At 40.5% G+C, this 23,340-nt stretch overlaps 1 protein-coding gene across 2 annotated transcripts; it reads left to right on the forward strand.

Annotated features, from left to right (window-relative positions):
• The first annotated feature begins 314 nt into the window (after positions 1-314).
• Positions 315-22,289, forward strand: lrsam1 (leucine rich repeat and sterile alpha motif containing 1). 2 transcript variants are annotated; one of them, XM_031757454.2, is made up of 25 exons: positions 315-629; positions 4,878-5,056; positions 5,148-5,204; positions 6,138-6,182; positions 6,430-6,507; positions 6,761-6,829; positions 6,914-6,998; positions 7,082-7,203; positions 7,296-7,386; positions 12,642-12,751; positions 12,872-12,901; positions 13,663-13,785; positions 13,912-14,051; positions 14,145-14,189; positions 16,119-16,189; positions 16,482-16,581; positions 16,671-16,758; positions 16,853-16,927; positions 17,215-17,295; positions 18,240-18,335; positions 19,289-19,387; positions 19,467-19,598; positions 20,219-20,285; positions 20,426-20,634; positions 21,469-22,289. In XM_031757454.2, exons 2-25 carry the CDS (start codon positions 4,985-4,987, stop codon positions 21,589-21,591), a joined length of 2,208 nt encoding a protein of 735 aa, XP_031613314.1. In that variant the 5' UTR covers positions 315-629; positions 4,878-4,984; the 3' UTR covers positions 21,592-22,289. The 2 variants fall into 2 exon arrangements, with proteins under 2 accessions (XP_031613314.1, XP_031613315.1); XM_031757455.2 differs by having other exon boundaries at positions 20,429-20,634.
• Positions 22,290-23,340: the final 1,051 nt, after the last annotated feature.

Genomic DNA, 23,340 nt, shown 5'->3' on the forward strand with positions numbered 1-23,340 from the left:
TAAATAGGAAAGGACCTGGGCTTTTTTTTTTAAGTTAGTAAAGACATTTCACCTCTCCTCCAAGAGGAGTCTTCATTTTTAAGACAAAAGGTGGAAGGTCCCAGGTATGTAACTCCTAGGACTCACAAGACCGCCCTAAAGTGGATGACTGAAAATCTACACAAACAAACACTTTTTCAGTTATTATAATTAAGTGAGTAAGATGGGAGCAAAGCAAAAACAGGCTTTTAAAGAAACATATACCACTCTTTGAAATATCAGCGAGACCTGGTATGACGTATGTGCACATGCGCAGTCTGAACTGTAGGGGGCGACAAGCTCTTGCTATCACGCTGGAGCCGGGTAACGGGGCAGAGAAGAAGAAAAATGCAGTTAACTGTTTGTTTTGATTGCATTAATCAGCTCGTATAGGTTAGCAGCAGTCAGGTTCATTCGCTCTGAGTGGAAATATTACCGTATGGCTTCCTTTTTATGAGCTACGAAGGTAAAGTAGGGGGGAGTTCAAATTTAAATAGTTCAAATCGACGAACTGGACCGGCTACTTTACATGTTAGCAAACATCGGAGCTTCCTTTAAACAGTTTTATCCTGAGAACAGAGAAGAATAGGAGAGACTTCAATAATCACAAGGTGAGTTTGAAACCTGACATTACTCTGACTCCACTTCCTGCTGTTCACACACTCCAACTGGCTACAGTTTAATGTTGTTATTTAGCATGTTAGCTTATCCATCAGCACAGTTTAATGTAGCTGAACGTGTCGGCTGTCAAAAGGTGAGCATAGGTGGGTTAAAGGTGGTTGTCATCAGGTTTAAAGTCTACTGAGGTTTATTATTCTTTTCTAATTCTCCTGATTAACGTCATGTCAGTTTACGGTAATCCTCCGTTCCCCTCCCCAAAGACACACCCACACCCACAAGGGCCTTCAGCTGTGGGAAAATCCATACGCCAAGCTCCCCGTGACTGTGATCATACAGATCACATATGTCATTGTGAAACATCTGTGACATCTAGGAATGAACTGAGCAACCAAGTCTTTAAAGTCTATTCATAAACAAATAAGTCAATAAATAAACCAAATAATGCCATTAAATACACCCGACACTGTAAATCAGTGTAGCTGTTTATGAATTTAAAAAGTAAAACATAATTTGGTATTTCTAGTTTGAATTTGTATTCATTTGTTTCAATTTGAAAGACTGTATAAAATGATGGAAGTAAGCACTATGGCACAGCCCACTGATGAGCTTAGCTTTTTAAATGAGTGTACACCATAGGGCCCCGTTCTGGAACAGTTCAAGAGCACTTGCCTACTTTGTCAATCACTAATCTGCGTTGTCCGCCTGTTTTGCTCCAATGGGACCATAAGTTACCAAATGAACTTCTCGTTATTTCCTCTAGAACTTTAAACTAGTGTTTGAGTCCATAAACTCATCATTGACTAAGTGAGAAGTTACATCATTTTCCCATAGATTTTTCTGTAATTGGACTTTTTTTTTTAACAACCTGAGGAGTCGCTCCCTACTGGCCATGAAATAGAGTGTAGGGTTAAAACACTTCTCAGATCTGGGCCCGTATCCCTAAAGATTCTGAGAATCCTCTCAGAGAGCTCCTAACTTAACCTAAAAGATCCTTGCCAGGAGTTTTAGCTTAGAAGTGATTCCAGAACATTTTCAGTGAACTCTGAGCAAGGAATGGATGAAAAATCCTATCTTAGTGAGGAGGTGTGGTTGACCCCGTTGCTAGGTATGAGTCATCATTTCAAAAGCCGTGATTGGTTGATCCTACAAGTTTGATGGAAATGAGCTTTTGGTGAGAATGAGCAAAGGATGTACCCTCAAATCAATAAACATAATTATACACTCTAATCTTATGCTGACTGTAATTGTAAATATTTCACATTCAAGAAAATATCTGGAAAATGAATAGTAAGCTGTAGGGGTTATAGCCTAACATTAGAATCTAAAATATATGAAAACTTAAACTCATTACACCCTGTTCAAATAATGATTCGTGTCTTATTTGCTCATATCAATATCCTAGCTGGCATATTTTGTACTTTCACTCACATATGGACCCCATTGAAAACAAGATGGCCTATCTCAAGGGGCTGTCCGTAATGAAGAAGAAATCACAACGTTACAAGTCCAGTGTGGTCTTAACGAGGGTAACACGGCTCAGCTTTTATCAATGTCTGTCATTGCTGGCTGGTCTATTTGTAAAGGCTTGTTAACAAATATCCTACAAACACAGAAAATGGAGAAAAAAAAGGACTCGCAAGCCGAACTGGACTGAGGAGCAAGGTTTGTTGCTGGCCCAGTTGGTGAACGAACATAAAGGTATCTCTCCTGCCTCTTCTGTTGGCCATTTTGTGCAGCTGCTTAGGGGAACTCTTAAGCCACTAAAAGTCCTCTTCCCTGCTCTTAGCAGATCTCGCCTTAGGAGCCCTTTTAAGCGCTAGGAATCTTGAGGAATAGCTTTTATATTAACTGGGATTATCGTGTCACTTTTAGGGGAAATTCTAAGAAAACGTCATGACTCTGAGAATTTTCTTAGAATTTGGCCGCTAGGAGCCACTTTTTGCACAAAGATTCTTTAGGGATACGGGCCCTGGAGGTTAGTGAACCTAAAGTGAAGACTTATATGAACCATTAGTGTTAAAATCCTGTTACTAGTGGCTCCTGGCAGCTGCACCACGACCAGGATGCAGTACCAAGATGGTTGGGTGGATTTCCCTGCTGGATGGCTTTGCACAATGTGGAAATTCCAAAGGAGAGGGACATGGATTTTGGTATTTAACTGTATTTCATCCTTAAAAGTAGATGTCTGAATCAAGACTTTTGCAACCTTCTTATTGAGAAAGACATCATCCATGGAGAGGCATATTATATATAAGTGAGAAAGTAAAATATTTTTAAAAACCCAGAAAATTAGGTGGGGTTTTTTTTTGTTTAGGTGTAAATGTCCCATTAAATAACAGGCAACGCCCTGTTTTTTCAACACAAGTAAACCGTTAAGTGCCAGAATGTGTTATGTTAAATAGCAGATTTTTCTCTTTTTTTCTGTAATTTTATGGATTTCTTTTGAAAGTGTAAGCCCAAGGAGCCGTGCTGTTTACTGCAGCTGCATTCACATTCACATTGAACTGTCTGAATGTGGAAACACTGAGGCGTTTTACTTTTCGTAGACATCTCAAGCTGTTTATCATCAGCTTTACACAAAAAAGGTGAGCTTTCTTATTTTAAATAGGTTATGAGGCATTAGCTCTAGTGGTCTGGCCCACTTAAGACCAAGCCTGGCTGTTTGTGGCCACTTTAGATCAAGCATCAAACCCCAGGGCTGAGAAATGAAAGCAGCACTGAAGAGGCAAAACTTGCAGATGTTCTGATGGATGAATAAAGAATGAGAGCCCCAGTTAACTGGCCTAAAAAGTGCAGGTGAGAAAACGTAACGTACAGGTAAAACATTTTTACAGTTGGAGTCACCACACACAGTTACAGTCTTTACTGTTTTGTCTTTATTTGTTTTGGTAAAGTCTTATGAATGAAATATGGCAAATAGGAAGATTTGTATTTATTTTTTCATTTTTTCTAGTGAGTTTAACTGTGTTTGAGGTCACATTTTATTAATTTATTCACCCATGTGTGTATTTTTTAAACAGCTACATTTAACGACTTGTGAATTAATTAATTTATTGAATTATTTACTTCTGGTTTTCCATAGATGGTCTTTATTTTAATTTCATGCAGTCAGCTGCTGTGGTGGTGGCAGCAGACATAGTTTACTTATTATATTTCTAACATAAAGCGTTGATTTTATATACAGAAACAAACCTCTTTTAGTGTCTTCTAGCTGTTTGTCTTGGTCTTTCTGACCTCAAACATCATGCATGTTTTCTGCTGAGTTGTTTGGGCCTGATGTGCTTTAGTGGGACTTCACCAGAAAACAAGAGAACTGGCAGGTCCACCGTGGGTGCCCCTTCACAGGTTCACACTGAGTACATATGAGGAATGTGAAAGAGTGGAGATTGGGTAGCAAGGGATATACTGCGTGAAACATCATCCAGCATGAGTAGTTTGGCAGTGGGTCAGTGATTCTTGAAGGGTCACACAGAACTCCATGTAACAGCCAGTGGTAGTCTGACTGCGGACAGGTACCAGGAAGAAATCCTCAGATCCTCTGTCAGACCTCATGCTGGTGTAGAAGTGCCCTGGGTTCCTGCTGGTGCAGGACAATGTCTCACTTCATGTAGTCAGATTATGTAGGACATTCTTGGATGACAAAGACATCGATCCCACTGGCTGAGCCTCACATTCACCAGACCTGAATCCAGCTGAAAATGTCTGGGATGTTGTGGTCGGTGGGTCCAGGAGCTGGGAGCAGATCGATCCAGCTTTGGAATTTTATTTATTAAGATCTGATGGGTGATTTAAGTATTCTCCTAATTTCTCTGAGCATTGTAATAGACAAATATTACTAGTTTTGATATATTCACAACAAGGATGAAGTTAAATTTTTGGTTAACGTTACTTGTGTGAATACATCTCCATTGGAAATCTGCAATTGTTCTACTCTAAACACTGGTAGGATGAGGAGGAGTGTAATCCATAGTTACAGAAACACCTTTAACGCCTACACAGAGCTTTGTGAAGGCTTTAGGGGTAAAACGGCTTGTCTCAGACAGACGCTGAAAGGCTTCATATACCTCCTAAACTAAACCATAAATAGTTTAGTCCCGGGATAAAAATGTAGTGCTGTAAACGAGCGGAATCGTTCCCTTTAAACCATTCAGTAATCATACTACAGCTTATTGTGTTTCTGTGATACAAGTTAAATTCATATTTATCTGATTAGTCTTTCATGTCTCTGCTTCTCCCAGAGTGCAGGTGGTGTGGTCAGGGTTTTCCAACCTGTCCGTCGGACCTCCGTGTGACTCTTCTTTGAGTGGAGGGGGAGGGGACAGGAAGGAAAACACCCTGGGTCAGGATGCCTCTGTTCTTCAGGAAGAGGAAGCCCAACGAGGACTGCCAGAAGAGACTCGAGTATCAGCTGTGCCGGGTAAGAAGAAGAAGAAGAGAGCCTCTGCTGCTGGTGTTAACGTATCTATCTATCACAAATTCACCCACTTACTCTTATTTATCCTCCTCAGTCTAAGGAAGCTGGTGCTGATGACATCCTGGACATCTCAGCCTGCGGGCTCTCAGAGGTGAGATGCAGGAAAGCTGCACTGATCCCTGACAGCTATTGTGTTGTGGTTTACACATTAACCTGATGAGTAACAGTAGCCTTTATTTCTCTTTTTCTGTTATGTTAGCAAACAACTAATACTAATACTTCTAAACTACTAGTACTTTTGCTCTCTGTATAGCTATATAAACATCTGTTTACTTAACCTATTTGTGGATAATCTGTTCATCAATATTCCCACCTTTTATACTACCCTTATGTGTATATAATCTGCTCTTATTGCACTTACTGCTCTTGCACTTCTGATTAGAAACAAGCTGTATTTCGTTACCCTGTATTTATACATGTGTTATGACCAAAAAAGTCCTAATCTATCCTAAACAAAGGAAAAACTCTGCAAACAGAAGAGAAACAGAAGAGAGCAGGGAGTCATTAGTGGGAGCACTAATGAGTCACAATGTGAATCGATTAGTTAGCAGTTTTTTTTCTTCTATAAAAGAAGCCAAATTGGAGCTAAACTGTGTGTTTTATTTTTGGTCGTTGCTGAGAGATGACTTTTTTTTTTTTCTTTTCTTTTCTTTCTTTCTTTTTTTTTTTTTTAGGTTAATCTTTTTTCCATCATAAATTAGCACACGCTGACTCCAAAAGTTAGTTCGTCTCCTCAGACTTTCAAGTTAAAATGGGCAACTTTAAAATTAAACTAAAAAGGTTCTGCTTAAGATGTAACCATGGATTTATGTCAGGTAGTAATCTTGTAAAGCTAAATACAATCTCAGAGTGCTACATTCTCACAGACAGCTGATCCAGCTGTGCCGCCATCTACAGAAGAGCATTTTTCTTTCATTCTTTACATCTTTTCTTTGAGTCTTTTATCCCATTTTTTCCTGAGATTGACTAAGATGTGATGAAATTGTGCTGGCTACAGCTAATGTTTTTGTGTGTTACATCACAGGTCCCCTCGAGTGCCTTTTCCATCAGCAAAGTGCTTCATAAGAAGGTGAGACGGAGTCGCAGAGCTTTTAAGTGGTTTGATGTTTATTTACTCAGTGAAGAGTTTCTGCAAAACTTTTAAAAGTATATCCTGAAATCTCAGACTCACAATATTCCTCAGACTCCAGAACTCAAAACTTCAACAACTGCTTTAGCTCCTCCTCTTTTTAGCTATCTCTCTTCTGACTGGTCACCCCTCACAGACTAACAGCAGATAGAGCAATGAAAATGTTACCTCTGGTTCTTTCGTTCAGGTACTTATCCTCCACAACAACGAGCTGCGGCATCTGATGCCCAAAGGAATTGACATCAGCACCCTCATTACATTAAAAGTAAGCCCTGGGACCCTGTGACATCATCATATCCTCTTTATAGGTGATGGTGTTTCTCTTGTGTTTTGTTTTTTTTTGTTTTTTTGTTTTTTTTTAAACGTACTGCATTTCGAATGTGTACCTCAGCACGAGGCTCATCGCTCATCATCATTGTTTTTAACTCTCAGTGTTACCTTAGAGTTTGTTAGAGTTAGCATGCAGATGTTAGTGCTAGATTTATTTTCTGAGAAAACCTTCCTGTGACCCTCCGAAGGTTTTAGACCTGCATGAGAACAAGCTCACCTCTCTGCCAGAGGACATCGGGAAACTGACAGCACTGCAGGTAAAGCCTGCTCTCCAGTTATACAGGAAGTAAATGTGAATAAACGCTGTCAGCATCCACCTGCTGTTTTTCTTCTTCTGTCAGATCCTGAATGTGGAGAAGAACCATTTGAAGGCCCTGCCAGAGTCCATCGGGAACCTGCGCCTCCTGCAGACTCTTAATTTGAAGGGTAAGATGCGTCCTGCTTGCTTGCTCTGAAGCGAGATGATGAGTCACAAGAAGCTAGTTGTGTATTTTCTTTTTCTCTAACAGGAAACTGCCTCACTGAGCTGCCGTCCTCTGTTGGTTCTCTGAGCAGCCTGCGGACACTCGACGTGAGTGACAACAACATTGTGACACTTCCCAAAGCGCTGGCCTACATCCGCACCTTAGAGGTGAGGTGTCCACTGATTCAGACCTACAGGAAGGCTGAAAACAAACTGGTGTTTTATAAGTGTGTGTGTGTGTGTGTTTGTTTCTGTGACAGAGTTTTAGTCTTGATGCTGCCATGATGTCCTTCCCACCTTCGTCTGTGTGCACAGAGGGAACAGAGAGCATCCAACGATTCCTGTGCACGGGTAGGATTTGCCGCTCCTGGTGACTCATTTATTGGTCGATTAACGGCAGAAAAACATAAAGCTACAGGGTTCCTGTCTGAGATCACAGCCAAGAAAATTAATCTTAAAATGTCTTATTTCCCCAAACTGTAGGTGAGAATTCTGTTGATTGCTGCCTTTTCTACTGGCTCACTGAGATTTCGTAGGTCCTTAGATTTACCACATAGGGCGCAGATGTTGATGCTTCTTTGCTGTGTTGGAAATAATAAGCCTGTGGCGATGATGCAGACTAAATTGTAATCGATTGATGGTTTCTTGTAACAACAGTGAAGTTTTTATCAGAAGTTTAATCTTTTCTAAACATGCTTCAAGTGAGTATTTATCTATTTGCATCAAAACTAAACAACAATAATAAAAAAGGCACAGTCTGTTCAGAATTCATAGAAAATAGACAATGATGAATAAATAAATCTGTTTTCACACATTAATCTTGAAGTTCGTACGGGTGCTTGAAATCCTTGAAAATACTAGAATTTTAATGTTGTCTTTTCAAGGTTTGAAAAGTGCTTGAATTTCAGATGTGGTGCTTAAAAGTCCTTGAAAGTGTAACTGTATTTCATTCACCACAAATAACTATCTGATTGAATAGTTTTCTTATCAGATAGAGAAATAAAATGAGTCGCAAAATGTAAAAGCAAAATTTCCCCGCCTGGGCTGCCTTGCGTCTGTTTCAATATGAGACCCCGGCCCTCCCTCGGACAGTCGGGGATGAGTGCGCTAACATACCTGTAGGTTCCTGTTTTAATGAGTGTTTGATGGAAAACGACAAGAGCGGAGTTTGCGTTCTCCAGTCGCGTGATAGGTGAGTCCTAGTAAATAATTTTCCAGTACGTGTACGTTACACATGCTATTTTTTAAAATTATGATTATTATTTTGCTAGCTATCAAATTATGGGAGAAATGATTGAAATGCACTGTGTGATGCAGTGTGGCAGCACTATTATGGAATAATATGCTGTGAACTTAGCTAACATTACTTAGCAGTAATATGAGTTAATTTACTCAAGTGAACGCTTTATACATTAGCCCATAGGTGTCAAACTCTGGCCCGCGGGCCAAATTTGGCCCGCAGCCTAACTACATTTGGCCCGCGAAGCCATGCCAAATTACTATTAGAGCTGGCCTACTGGTATTATACAGCTAATATATATATCGTTTAGTATTAAGCTTTGCTTGTTCCATATTCAGTTTTTCAGCAAAACTTGTTTGAGTCCATAAGAAAAGATTCATTCTTATATCTGGAGGAAGATTTTTTTTTCAATAAATATTAATGTTAGCCCACGACTTTGTTCCAGTTTTGAATTTTGGCCCACTGTGTATTTGAGTTTGACACCCCTGCATTAGCCCGATACATAACTAGCTAACTTAAGGCTTTCTGATTAACTCTTTGGGGTCGACCCAGAGTCTCCATTTCAACTTGGGTCGAACGTGCGGACTTCAAACTATATACCAGTTTTTAAGTTGTGTTGATAGGCCAGTAAAACCAATGTTTTGGTTGTTTTTTTTCTTTTCTGAATAAAACAGTGGCGTTTACTCCGGGAAGAAACGGTAAAAACGGTGGAGAGCGCTAGCAAACACGCTTTGCTTGAGTGAAAAAAGAAAAAGAAAAAACACTCCTTCCCTATTGGTGGAAAAATGTACCATGTAGCCCAATCAAAAAATGACATGGCAACATGTGGCATTTGGTTGTTTGGGAAGAGGGGGAAGTTTTAGGAGTGAGCGAAAGAGAGAGAGAGTGAGTTTTGATACATGAGAGATTTGTGACGTTTACCGTGTTTGGAGTCTCAAGTTAGTGTGTTATCTTGTGTAGTTAGTGTGTAGTGTAGTCGTTTTGTTTTGTTTTGTGTGTCAGTTCTACTAGTGAACGTCACAGTTGCTGCAAAAAAGTCACCAAAGGCAGATTGCAGTGTAAACGCTGAGCGACACACCTGCTGTCAGACCTGCAGGTTTATCCCTGTGCTGTTCTCATCTGTGTTATAGTGGACACAAACTATTTTTTGGAGTTGCATAAATAATTTGTGTGCCTTTTTATTTGATGCAGAACACTTGATTGTTCTGTAAATAGTTTTAAATGGATATACAAAAAACGTCTGACCTTGGCTGCATTTTTAGGTAAATAGTACCATATAACTTTGTTGTTTGCAAAACTTGTGCATATTTTTTAAAAATGTACAATTTCTATTTGCATTTCAAGTTATGAAAATGATTCGTTAAACATGCTTGTGGTTTTTACAGTCAAAAATATCACTTTCTACTCGTATTTTAAATTTTGTCTGAATTTAGATAAATTGTGATGATACAGTATGTCAAAGTGAGTGAATAACAGATCAGCAAGATAAACAGTTTTTAAAGGTGAAATATAGAGGCCAAATCAAAAGTAGTCAAAAACGGCCAATTATACCCTGGACTCCAGAGGGTTAAAGGCTAAAAGCAAAGTTGTCACCAAGTACTGTTTATATTTGTGTGTATTGCTGCAGCTTTTTTGAGTATTAACTTGGTGCCTTTGGGTGAAATAATGGTAATATGAGGGACTGATCCATATGGTCACAAAGAATAGCCACTTGTTTCTGTGCTACCGAAGTTCCCCGGCTTTCATTCAAAATGTGTTTATCGTCAGCACCTACACATTAAACTACTTAAACATTATAAATGTCTTCAAGCTCACACTGAGGCCTGTGGGGCACTATCAGCCACTGAGACAGTACACACATTTATATGTTTTTGTATATGAATATTTCATACTTTAAGGCTGCCTGTTTATTTAAGGGAGATGAACAAAATACATGATAAATTCAGTAGATTTTAAGTAGATGCTTGTGCATTCTTAAAGTCTTATATGTTGAATTGAACTATGTGATCTGTTCAAAGCCTCTCCCAGTCAGTGCTGTTCTCCATGCCTGTCTGGCTGTACATGATGTTATTAGCACAAACACTTTAAAGGTGATCATTTAGGACTTCAGCAAAACGACAGACAGCAATGTAGTTAGCAATAAAACAGTTTTATTGGGAATTAACTTAAAAAAACAAACAAACAAACATCTGTCTCCTATTTTTGTCACGCAGGAAAGAAGCATCAATATCTGATGAGAAGACATATTTCTTTCTTCTTTTTTTTCAACAGGAGAAGAATATCTCTAACAAGTTGATTTGTTCACATTTTCACATCTTAATTTTTAAGTGAAATGTGCATTTTGAGTTTATACACTATGTATATAAGGCGACCGTTTCCTTTTGCAGTATTTTTGTGTGGTGCGTTTTTCCTATGTCTTAACAAAAGGGGAACAAAGGTGTTTAAGTTCACCTAGGATGATTTGTTTTAATTTTCACATGGTCTTACTGAGGTGATGCGAATTGAAACATGCATTCTTTTTTTTTTTTTTTTTGCGGGCGGGGGATGTGCTGGAAAAGCTTGAAAAGGGACCTTGAAAGTGCTTAAAAAGTGCTTGAATTTGATCCTGAAAAAGGCATGTGAACCCTGAATTTGAGGAAACAAGAAATGAAAATGTTGGTCTTTCTGTGTTTTCCCGTGCTGCGTCACAGATGAGGTAAGCAGATGATGATGCTGATTTGTTGTTCGGTTCAAAATGCAGAAGTGCACAAGAAAAAGGAAAGATAGCAGGGAGTTTGTTTCTAATTTCCAGTATAAAGGAAAAAACTGCTAAAAAAATAGGGTTTAAAAAGGGGTTAAAAATACAATATTTTTTTCCACGCGTGTTAGTCCTTATTTATTAGGTCTTTAAAAAGGTCTTAAAAGGAAAAACTTTTATATTTTTAAGTAGTGCAGGAACTGTGCGGCCTTTCCTGTAACAGCATGTCCCTTCATGTAAACGTGATATGAGCCGAGTGTGGCTAACGTTCGCAGCTCTGGCAGCAGTAGACTTCTTCCTTCGCTGGTTAGCGTCAGCACGTCTGTGTGAATGTGGTTTACACCTCGATCATATCTGTTGGCTTTGGGTGCCCGGTCTACATGTTTTTAACTTCCTGTCACAGAAAAAGAGACAAAGCTATGACTTTGTCTTTGAACTGATGGTGTTGTACATGAATGGAACATGAATAATTAGTTTAAAGATTTCAGATACTTACAATATATTGCATATAAAAGAAATGTTGTAGAAAAACATCAGATGAGCTTAAGGTCCAGGATGCCGGTTTAGCTCAGTGCGTTGAGCGGGCGACCACATGCCATACGAGAGATTAGGCTGAGAGTGGCCGGCCCAGGTTCGAAACCGACCCACAGCTCTTTGCCGTGGGTCATCCCCTCTCTTTCTCCTTCGGCTTTCTTTCCTTTCTTCACTGTGTCTGTCAATAAAGCTGAAAAAGGCAAAGAATAAAAAATTTAAAAAAAGGTCTTCCACAACACAGTTACTCTAAACAAACGGCAATAAATTCTACAAGGAGTTCAGTAAAATTCACAGATTTGACACGAACACAGACACTGAATCTGAAATCAAAACGTATACATGTATATATTTACTGTTTCACTTCCCCCTCTCTCGTATGTGTGCGGTTACTTCTGCTGAGGCAGCAACTTTCATCCTGGATTTGGACACTTGGCATTACCTCATGTTGTTTTAATCAGGCCGGGAGAATTCCTGGTCCAGCTTGCAGCTCCACCACAAAAGGCCTCCTCTTTAACAGCATTGTACACTTTGCTGACTGTAGCATCAGGAGGATCTATGTCTGTGAAGGTTCTCAGTCATCCAGGTCATCATAGTCTAAGGAGCTTGGAAAGAAAATCGTCTGGACTTCTTTAAGTTGCTTGAAGACGTTTCACCTCTCATCCGAGAAGCTTCTTCAGTTCTAGGGTCAAATGGTGGAGAGTCCCAGATTTAAACCCCCCCTCTTGGGGGGACACTCCCACAGGGTTTAAATGTGGGACTCTCCACCATTTGACCCTAGAACTGAAGAAGCTTCTTGGATGAGAGGTGAAACGTCTTCAAGCAACTTAAAGAAGTCCAGTTGATTTTCTTTCCAAGCTCCTTAGATATCAGGAGGATCATGAACTCAAAAGACCTGCAAATTCCCTCCTGGTTAATGAACAGCAGTTATTAAGGTGGAACCCATCTATAGAGACGAAAACTGTTGTTTTGGCACAAGTTAGAAGTTTTAATATCTAGGCGTCTCTGTGTTACATCGCGGTGTTAATTAAAAATGTGCTGTATTGTGGTTTGGGCAGCATGAAGGTGAATTGACTGGTTGGTTGGTTTGGTTTCCAGAGCTGGGAGAGGAGTACTGCCCGCCCTCTCAGTACCTCCTGCCGGTGCTGGAGAGCGACAGCGGCAAGCAGAGCGCCGACTGCCTGGATGGGTTGGATGAGGCCTGGCAGGTACTGCTTTCTCTTGTTGAGTGTGTAGAGGACACGAACACCAGCTTCTTTGATACGTTTATGGATTTCTGTGTGAGATACTACAAGTGTCTTTCAGTGTTTCCTCTTTTTCTGTTGCAGAACAAATTTAGTGACTACGAGAAGAGAAAGGTTGGTGACAAGACATTTCTCCTTTTTCTTCAACATCTTTTAATACCTTAGTTTTATCTAGTACCTTTTCTACTTTTTTCAGGCATACGAGTTTTCTACAATATTTCCTGTGTTGTTTTTCTGCAACACCAGGGTGAAGAACAAAGTTATAGCACATCTTTCAACACAACTACTAGCTTTTATCCCCCAACTTTTAAGTACATTACACAGAGAGAACAAACGCGCCCTTCTCCTAGCAGAGAGCGCAGTTTTGATGTAATTTTTTCGGTCGGTTTCAAACACGGGGTGCCATAAAGGACAGTCCACGTATCTGATTTCCTTCTGTCTTCTGAAAATATCTTTTTTGACCACCAACTTCTCAACTGAAGCATTACCATGGTGCACCCCAAGGTTTGATTTTAGGTCCCGATTTATTTTCCATTTCTAGACTCTGATAAGTTTTGAAATTTCTTGTAAAACCTTGCTGCTCTTTTTTGTGTTTTAATTGTTTCAGTGATATTAAATATTCTTTTTTTTTATTTATTCTTATTACATTTTCTTGTTCTGTCCCCACAGAGGTTTTTTTTTTTTAAATTATTATTGTGGAAAATGGCTGCAGACTGTAGTAGTAGTAGTTATTATTATGTAGTTATTATTTAGAGGGCTGAGAATCTGCAGAAAAGGCTTTCTGTTCAGAGGTGTTACATTATTTTTACATGAGCTGACCCATGTTTGAGCAGCTGAACTTTCAAAGTTTTCTGACTGGTTTGTATGTCCTGCAGGAGCAGAAGCAGCAGGAGAAGTTGGCCTTCGAGAAGCACCTGGAGGAGAAGCAAAGAGAGCATACCCAGCTTCTAATGATGAAAAACTCCAACAAGGAGAACATCCTCAACTCAGTCCGACAGGTACTAACAACTGCCCAGAAGTCTTCTTGAGAGGTTTAATTGCCAGCTCCTTCTCCCTGATGATGATGATGATTCTGTGTGTAATTCCTAAAATTGCCTGTTTTATATGCTGTGTGTGCCTTTTAGGAGCAGGAGCGGGTCGAGCAGGGCGTCAGCAAGCAGCAGAGAGCTCAGGAGGCTGAGAGGCAACTGGTGCTGGAGAAAGTCCGACAAGCTGAAGACAACATCAGCAGTCGCATCAGCAGCCTGCTGATGGACAACAACAGGTCTGAAGGAGGGGTTTCTGTGGATACTTTAAATATGGCGTCTCCACTGATGAGTCTGTGCTAACTGCAGTGTGTTCATCTGCATCCCTGCAGGCAGAAAAAGAGCGCAGAGTTCCTCCAAGCCATGGAGGAGGATCGGTGAGTGTTCTGACCAATGATCCATAACACACAGCGAAGAGAAATAAGACTCTACAACACAGCAGCACTCATCCAATTGTTTCCCACTTAGCTGTCTATTTCTGGAGCACTTTGTGAAGGAGATGCATAAAGTGCTTTCAGGGAAGGGAGGGAGGAAAAAAATAACAGCAGGACAAAAGAACACTTTACAAACCAGTTTGGAGGGCTTGATTTTCATATTCTGATCTTAATGGAATACAGATTGGGAGTTGCTGCATTGCTCCTGTCTGGAATCTGACTCCATCAAAGCCAGTGGCGATGCTGTATTGTGATGGAGGTGCTGGTAGTTGTGTGAGATATTTCAGTTCTGGAGCAGCAATATGAGCTTTTTTCTTTAGAGAGCTACAAATTACACGAAACTTTGGATAGTGATGCCTTTCTGTAGATCCTGTGAGTTATTTTGGGGATTAAGGCTTCATATTTGTATACTTCATACTACAGTTTTGTAAATAATACATCAAAACCAAAGACTGTATATAAAAGATGCCACTCAGTGTTTTCGAGACTGTACACGTACATTACAATTACACGCACAGAGATGCCTGCCAATTAGTGCTAACATCCAAATAACTACTTTACTCACTATTGTGTGGTCTGATAACTAACTGAACATCGCTTTACGTAACTGAAGGTGAATTTTTTTTGTTTGTGTTTTTTACATCTTACCACAATTGTCAGGTCTCTGATGACTCTTAACATTACATTTTATAACGGTCGTCTACAAATTTTGACTTCAACTAAAACCTTCACCACTGGGGGGCAGTGTTCAAATGTTTTTAGACCTGTGTAGCTTGTAGATGAAACCTTTCAGTATCTTGTTTTTGCTTGGTTAAATAAAGCTCATTCTGACTAGGCTGCGCCATCTTGTGGTACAAACTGGTAATACATGAGGTTACAGCATTGTCCTAGTTGGATTTCAGTTGATATCCTGTCAACTAGGGCTGCACGATTTTGCATAAAATGAGAATCGCGATTTTTTTTGCTTAGAATTGAGATCACGATTCTCTCACGATTTTCTTTTCCAATATAAATATTTATTGCACTTATTAACTGCACATCAACTTCGTAACAGTTGAAACTGAACATAAAAAAAAAAATAAACATAAAAACAATAAATGCCTCACATTTTGTCGTTGCCGCAAAATGTTGTACTGCTTGAAATTCCGTCTCCACCGTTGCTCGACACTGCGTGTATAGAGCAGGTAATGCAACAATAGAAAAATAGTTGCGGGACGGCACTGTGTAGCGTTTGTCTAGGGTGTTGATCATTTTCCTAAATCCCTCGTTTTGCACAGTGTTGATATATCTTTGGTCAGGTGATGAGTAATAGCCTCCGTAATTTCTTTGTACCTGCGGGAGTTTGACGGGTATGGGGAAGCGCTGTATAAGGTTCCCGTTATTGATGTTTGGCTGGTTGACCGGGACGGATTTTCTCCTGTCACTTTCTCGTCATCCCTGACGTGTTCTCCATTGTTTTTTCCCTGCCAATTTGAGCATCACGGCACAGCTTCTGTATCACGTGGTATAAGGCTCCGCCCTTGTCATTTGTTGAGCAGGAAGAGGGAGCGCTTGTTTTCATGCAGATTACGTCCCGGATCAAAATGCGGTACAATCGTCGTCGTCTTTTCTTTTTCTTTTTTTTTTTTCTTTTTTTTAAATTGTTGTCATTTGGAAATGAGATCGCACATAAGTATGAATCGAGATCGCGATTTTCTAACGATTAATCGTGCAGCCCTACTGTCAACACATTACAAAGATGTTTTGTCGATAAAGTCACAGTGATTGTTTCTTCACATCCTGTTTAGGACCTAGCCGTTTTAAACACAGGAAGTTATAGAAAGTTCCTGTGAGTCTGCAGTGAAATGCTGAAACAAAATGTTTTCCCCTCAGGATCCGTATGGAACATCTGACTGCCATCACGCAGGAAGAAGCTAACTCACTGAGGAAGAAGGAGGTGGCAGGTATGGCGCTTGTCTCTTTCAGGCATTAAAACACATAATTTTACTCAGTTTTTTTCTACTCTGGCTCTTTATGATGTCATAGAGAGGGGATCTCCCTAATATGGTCATCTCAGGCATGGAAAGTTAATACTTAAAGTGTGGGATAAAGAAGGATTATTTTGAAGTGGGAATCATGCAAAGCTACTCTAACAGAGTCTAAGAATGAATACATAGAGCTGGAAAAGACAAAAACGTAGCTAGCATGCTCCTCACGTGGTATTTTCTTTCCCCTCTCCTCGCTCTCTGTTTTTAGCCGCCATGCAGAAGATGCTGTCAGACAGCTGCGCCATGAGCCTCCTCCAGGAGGCCAGTGACTACCGCAGACAGAGCCTGGTCACTGAGGCCTGCAGGAGGTCAGAAACACACATATACACAAACCATAAACAGGAGACCTGTGACAGCTTTTGGAAACATGTTGTAATCTCTTCTCCTTATGTAACAGTTTAGAGAATTTAGACAGGAAGTTTGACAAGATGCTGTCCCTCCAAGTTCTGGACAAGTCCAAAGCCATCGCCCAGATCTTACAGGAGGTAGGATGAGTAGAAATTAAACCCCCACTCTGTTTAAAGCTGCTGGACTCGGTAACCCACCTCGGTGACCTGTCTTGATTGGTTGTCTTTGCAGGAGGAGATGCAGAAGGCAGCATTCCAGGCGCTGCAACTTCAAAAAGACGCCGTTCACGGGTACATCCGTAACCAGGTCGGTGATGATGCATCACTATTTTTTGTGTTTTGTTTTGTTTTGTTTTTACAGCTCGTTTCTGCCAGAGGTCCAAAAAACTCAGTTAAGTCAGGTTTAAGGAAAAAAAAAAATAGCTGAAAATGAAAAGACACTGGGCATTAACGTCATTTTACTTTTACTCATCTTACTCATCCTAACAGTAATGAAGATGTCCAGTTTAAGTTGCTTCTCACAGATTATTAAAGCCTCGGCAGCATGTCCCCTCTCCTTGCTTGCCTCATGTCTGCTTCTCCACTGTCCCTCAGATCCATCTCATAGAGGGTGAGTTAATGCAGCTGACTAAACTGGAGATTAAAAGACGCAATCTGGATGCTGAGAACCTGCAGGTGGGTGTCACCGCCTTCTTTGTTTGCCCTCCCATGTTTATTTTCATTTCCATGTCATCGCTTCATGGCAGCAGTTCAACATTTCAAGAAAACGATCAGCAGCTTTAAATGTGTGACTTTAAACGAGTGACAGAGGCAACTACGGTAAACAAACTGTTAAGGTTTTAACTGACTACCAGTCAGGTTTCAGGAAGAAACCTTAAAAGCAAAACGGCAGACAACATTGGGCAGTCCTTTTAACTGATTGAGCTGTGATCAATAAAAATCCAAAGAATTGTCAATGCAGGGTTCTCAAAAAAACTGCATGATGATGAAGACTAAAAAGGTGTTCCCCAAGGTTCAGTTCTGGGACCACTGCTATTTATTTTATATGTAAATAATTTCAGTCATATAAGACAAGAGAAAACTTGGATTTTATGCTGATGACATGATGATGAACTGCTCTGCACCTCCTCAGGACCACCCCTCTGTCAGCAGCAGACAGCTTTTTATACAGTACAGCACAACCTGTGTGATTTATGCTGACAAAAGTAAACTGATGAAACTGTTTCATGTTGTGTATTTTTGCTGTGTATAGTCACGTGTGTGCTGCTAGTTTATGCGACTGCTGTTGGTTGTACTGCTGTCTGCTTTGGTGCAGAGGAAAAGATTGATATTAACTCATTCATATTAGTTATTTTTTATTTACTTAACTTATTTTTAACGATGTAGTCACACTGCATTTTTTTTATGGTATTTTATTATAACATTGCACTCGAGTCCTGCATGGTCTTTTGTATTTGATATCAAAAAATGTTTTTGTGTAATATTTAAATTTAATTTTTGAAGTCTGTGTTTTTGTAAGGTTGAATAAATAAACCTTATTACTAATAAACATTGATTGCCCACAGCTGATAATAATGTGTGTGTGTAACGTCACTCCACTTGTGTGTGTTTGTGTGCAGGAGGTTCTGGTGGAGCAGCGCACGGCGCTCAGTGACATGTTGCAGCAGCTGCTGAAGCAGAGAGACCAGCGAGAGCAGGAGCTGCGGCAGGTTCTGGTGAGGAATTATCTCGTGGCGGTTTTGTTCTTCTTCTTCTCCTAATTTCCTGTCATGTTTCTCCACTTCCTGTGGTGGGTGTTCATATTAAACATTAAGGTTCAAATAATGAGGTCAGGCTGCATACAGCAAGGCTTTGGTCTACTCTAAGTACTCCGTTTCATACAGTGACTTGAAACAGAATGGGCTTAGCGTAGTCAACTTGTATCCACTGTTTGTGAGGGGCAGCCAGTCAGAAGAAAGTTGGCCTGAAGGGGGAGGAGCTCAAACAGGTTGTTTCAGAGAGTGGATGAAGGCTGCAGGTCTTGCAAGTCTCAGTATAAGACCAAGAAGTTCCACAAGTCTCAGTGCTGAATCCAATATAATTTGCTTTCTACATCCTTCCTTTATGTGGTGTCATTCAGTCATTTTCTGACATTTTTTTTAATCATTTCTATGCTGATGACATTCTGCTGTGTGGGTCTTTTTAAGCCTTAGTGGATGGACAGTTAACCGTTTATCTTGTACTGTCTCTCCATCAATGATCTTGATTTAAACTCCAAGGAGACTGAGATTATTGGGTATTGTGTGATTATTGGTCCTCTTGAACTATATAAATGTCAGTCAAACTCTTTCTACCTTCTCACAAGTCCAGTGTTTGTGATCTTTTCATAATAATTGATTCTTCTTTGAGCTTCAACTTATGAAAAATCTGTTTCACATTCCTGTTTCTTTCACAAATAGATCTCTGGTTTCTTTTCTTTTATTCAGTTTTAACTTTTACATTTTGTATCGCAATTAAATGCATTTTAATTTTCTATTATATTTTAATGTTTTTATTCCTTTTGTTGTTATGATGGCTTTGTGACCAGATGTCTGTGAAAACTGCTTTATAAATAAACTTTATACCTGTTTGTATAAAGTTTGTGTTTCCTGTTCTGAGGATAAATCAAAACCCATGTTGTGTTTTTCAGGCTGAGATGGAGCTGAAGTCTGAGTCCAACCAGCAGAACTACTGGATGATCCAGTACCAGAGGCTGCTGGACGCTAAGCCGCTGTCACTCCGCATGCAGGTTACATAGCACAGATTAACATCTGTAACATCTGAAAACAGAGTGTGGCGTCCCACCTAAAGCTGTGATCTCTCTACAGGAAGCGGGTGTGGAGAAGGAGCTGGTGAACCTGCTGTGCAAACTGTCCGCTCAGCACTACCTGCCCATCCTGGCTCATCATAGAGTGACGACCGAGGCGCTTAACCACATGAGCTCCTCCGACCTCAAGAAGGTGCGTCTGCAGCGCAAGGTTCTGTCAGGGCTGCTTGATTTTTATTTTGTTTTATTTTTTCAAATTTTTATCTTGATTATCTGTCATATTAACTGGACGCCATTTGATTGGCCCAGCTCTAGTTTCTGCACCAGCATCTGTATATGAACATCAACATCAAATAATCAATCTCCAGGGTAATGAAACAGAAAATCTGTTTATTTCACTCCATCATTTAGTTATTACTTCTGCCTTATTGAACATTAAAGATGAGATTGTTACCAGAGACAGGGCTCAGCCTGGCTCTTGATCCAGCAGTGTTTTGGATAGATTCTTACTTTTGACAGATCGGACTAAACTATACATTTGGTGTTGTTATCTTCATAAATCGGGTAAAATTAGAAACACAGGGAGGTGCTGTTTTGATGGTCTCTACTCTGTGAAGGTGAATGGTGTCTTGATTTACCTTCGTCACTGAGTAGCTGACATAGCCATCTGCAGGTTTCTATACTCCAACTGGATCATGTTGCATTAAAAGATGATCTCAGTGTAACTTTTAAAGCTTCGGTTTTTGGATCCATGGTGCCATGTCACATCCAGGTTTATGAAATCATCAGCTTTATGGAATTCTTTTTTTTCAGTTGGGCATCAATGAAGCAGGAATCCAGAAAGCTCTTCTGAACTGGGCCCGGGAACGCCAGCCTGAAGGTACAGTCCACACATCACACCACAGCTGAGCGTTAGTCACATTGTAACATTGACACACTGCAACTGTTTAATGGGACAGTAAATGTTAGAGTTTCGATATTTAGCATATGGAAAATCACGTGATCCGTTTCCTCCTCTAGCAGGAGCTTGTAAGGTCACCAAGCAGGAGGCGGAAGCAGAAGTCACCCCCTCTGCGCCGTCTCCTCCCCCCCCTCCGTTCTTTCCCAGCACCTCAAACATCCAAATGCCCAGCCCACCACTCACCCCGGGGACCCCCGTCACCCCGTCAGCACCCACCCCCGTGGAAGGACCAGGAAGCTCAGAGTGTGTGGTCTGCATGGAGACCGGGGTAAGAAATGCTAAAATGGTCATGAGTTTAGTCTCAGTGAGATTATAAGATCTGAGATCAGATGTCAGATTTGAGAGCACAAAACGCGCTTTTGGCATAAAATAACTGTTTGGGGTTTTAATAAAGGGGCAAAGGGACAGGTTTGACTGACAGGCATGATCTCAGTTATACGAACATGATTTACTGAGGTTTACTACAAGTTGCTGCTGGGAGCATTAATGTATTAGAAATGAGGAGGAGGTGTTATCAGGATGAACGCTGGCACCACTGTGCTCTGAAACCTGGATTTTCAGATTTTTCCCTCATTTCTGATCTTAAATGGCAGTAAAACTTAACGAGTTTTATTCACCAAAACTGGAGCTCAGGCTTCTCGGTCAGTCTGTTGGTACAGTATCCTCACAGCAGCCCTATTATTGGTTGACTGCACTGAAAAGGCTCCAACAGCACAAACGTGGTCCTGAGGTCCAGTTCAGGGAATCCAGTTAGCTGAGATGAAGCCGAGCAGCTACACTGCCTGTGTGGCCATCCACCTGTCTGTCAAAGAGGCCACGCTGCTATTAATGCAAACTGTGCTTCAGTATAGTTAAGATCCAATGGAACTGACTTGCTTTTGGAGCCTCGTGTGGCCACTAGAAGAACTGCAGTTTTTGCCATGACAGGTGTTAGTTTTTAAGTTTTTTCCACTGTTATGTATTTTGGTAATAACTGTCTCCACCTGCATGGGTACAGAGGAAACAGGAAGTGCTGATGGCTCATTCAAGATTGTGAGAACCAGTACAGCCTGAAAGATGGATTCAAAATTCAGATTACTCACTGTCTCTCCTCTCTCTGCAGTCTCAGGTGATCTTCCTGCCGTGTGGTCATGTGTGCTGCTGTCAGGTGTGCAACGATGCCCTGCAGAACTGCCCTCTGTGCCGGGCCAACATATCCCAGCGCATACGCCTCTACCAAAACTAGACCCGCCGCGGCAGTGCCGCCACGCTTGTCCCTCACCGACTGTCACTTTCACGTATTTATGCATGACGATGAAGCCGCTGCTGTGTCGTGTCAAGAAGCTTTTAGCAGGTTTTTAAAGCGCTGAGCCACTTTTCCTGTAATCACCAAACTGTATTCTGTGAAGGACATTCTCAGATCTTTTTAACGTGTTTGTCTCTGGTGGATTTATTTGTTTGTTCTGTTTAAGTTGTGTAATTTTTATTGTTTGTGATATATAAAGAGCCGAGTGGATGACACCACTCACTGACTGTTCGCTGCCTTCATGACTGATGCGTGCCTTTTTCTAGGACTTTTTTTTTTTTTTTAAATTTTAAATTCTTGTGTTGTAACCAAAGCTGAATGTTTAAATAACTCAGTATAATCTGGTGATCCTTAAAGATCTGTCCTCATTGCTCATCATTTCCATCTCTGATTCGGCCTCTTACTGCTGCTTTTCCTTTGGTCCGTCTGTTTCACCTGTACCATGTAACACGTCACCTTCTGTGTGTAGCATCCCTAATGCTGGTGTATTTTACCAAGGTGCTCTTAACCTCTCGCATGCTTCAGCAAAGTCTCTCCTTTAATAACTCCACATGAGTTTGTTCAGTGTCAGAGATTCCACCTCAGTGTCAATGTGATCATATCGTCTGACTGTATGAATATAAAATCCATACGTGTCATTTCCTGTGGTCAGAGTGAGTGTTTTTTATTGATTTTAGCTACACAGGCTGATATCTCAACACAGTGTATGTATATAAACATGAGCTATAAAACATCAACACACTCATTTCTGAGTTTTTTTCTACCTTTAACGTCAATTTGAGGGTTTAACATTTGGATTTGATTAAATCCTGAGTCCTGAGTTCCATTTTATTGAGCTATTGATAAAGTTGGAAGGCTGCAACAGTGTGATCAGAGATGTTACCTGGATCTAAGCCCAGCCTTGAAATATTCTGGATTTTCACTCAGTGACAGCACCATTTCTAAACTTATTCACTATACTGTACATTGAAATGATTATAATATGTTGGACATAGTGTGCTAGGCTCTTCCACAGAGTGACACTGAAATTAAAAATCTAAAGCTCTCACAGTTTAAGTGTGAATCTTGTTTCCTGTAACTCGGCACAAAATCTGCTTCTCGGACTATGAAAGAGTATTTTGTATTTCTTCAGTGGTTTAGTGACCATCAGATCAATCAAAAAGGAGCTCTTATTCCATAGATGACAAGTCACCAATTAATACACACACTTCATCATGTTAGGATCAGATGAGCCGGATAAACACAAGATATCTGGATCTAACACGACTGTTTCATACAAATGTTTAATGTGTGTTTGATTGCCCCCTGTGGTTGAGGTGTAGAGGTTCAGATTTCATAGTTTGTGGTTGAATTTAATGTGAAATTATATGAAATAACTGTTGATCGGTACCTGACTCTGGTATCTAGGCTGCTGCTGGTGGTGGTGTGCCTGTCAGGTGATTCCCTGATGTGGATGAAGCTTTATGTGCGTAGCTTTAAGTGTTATGACAGTAATGTTAGAATTCACTCTGTGAATGGTTCTTCAAGCACCTTCGGTTCTTACCAGAGTTTGCAGATTATGGACTGTTAATATGCAATCCTTGCATCCTAGACTAATTCAGATCCAGAGAAGGCTTTTCTAATCCTGCTCATGTCCTCAGATGTCTGAGTGAACCCTTCTCGAAACAGGCAGCGTGGTGAATAAGACCT

The sequence above is a fragment of the Oreochromis aureus genome, linkage group 7 (genome assembly GCF_013358895.1).
Source record: "Oreochromis aureus strain Israel breed Guangdong linkage group 7, ZZ_aureus, whole genome shotgun sequence".
NCBI classification, from domain to species: Eukaryota; Metazoa; Chordata; class Actinopteri; order Cichliformes; family Cichlidae; genus Oreochromis; species Oreochromis aureus.

Coding starts and splice junctions, on each gene's coding strand:
- lrsam1 (XM_031757454.2), top strand. CDS start 4,985: ATGCCTCTGTTCTTCAGGAAGAGGAAGCCCAACGAGGACTGCCAGAAG. Junction 6,830..6,913: donor GGAAACTGACAGCACTGCAG/GTAAAGCCTGCT, acceptor TTCTTCTGTCAG/ATCCTGAATGTGGAGAAGAA. Junction 16,582..16,670: donor GTCACTGAGGCCTGCAGGAG/GTCAGAAACACA, acceptor CTTATGTAACAG/TTTAGAGAATTTAGACAGGA.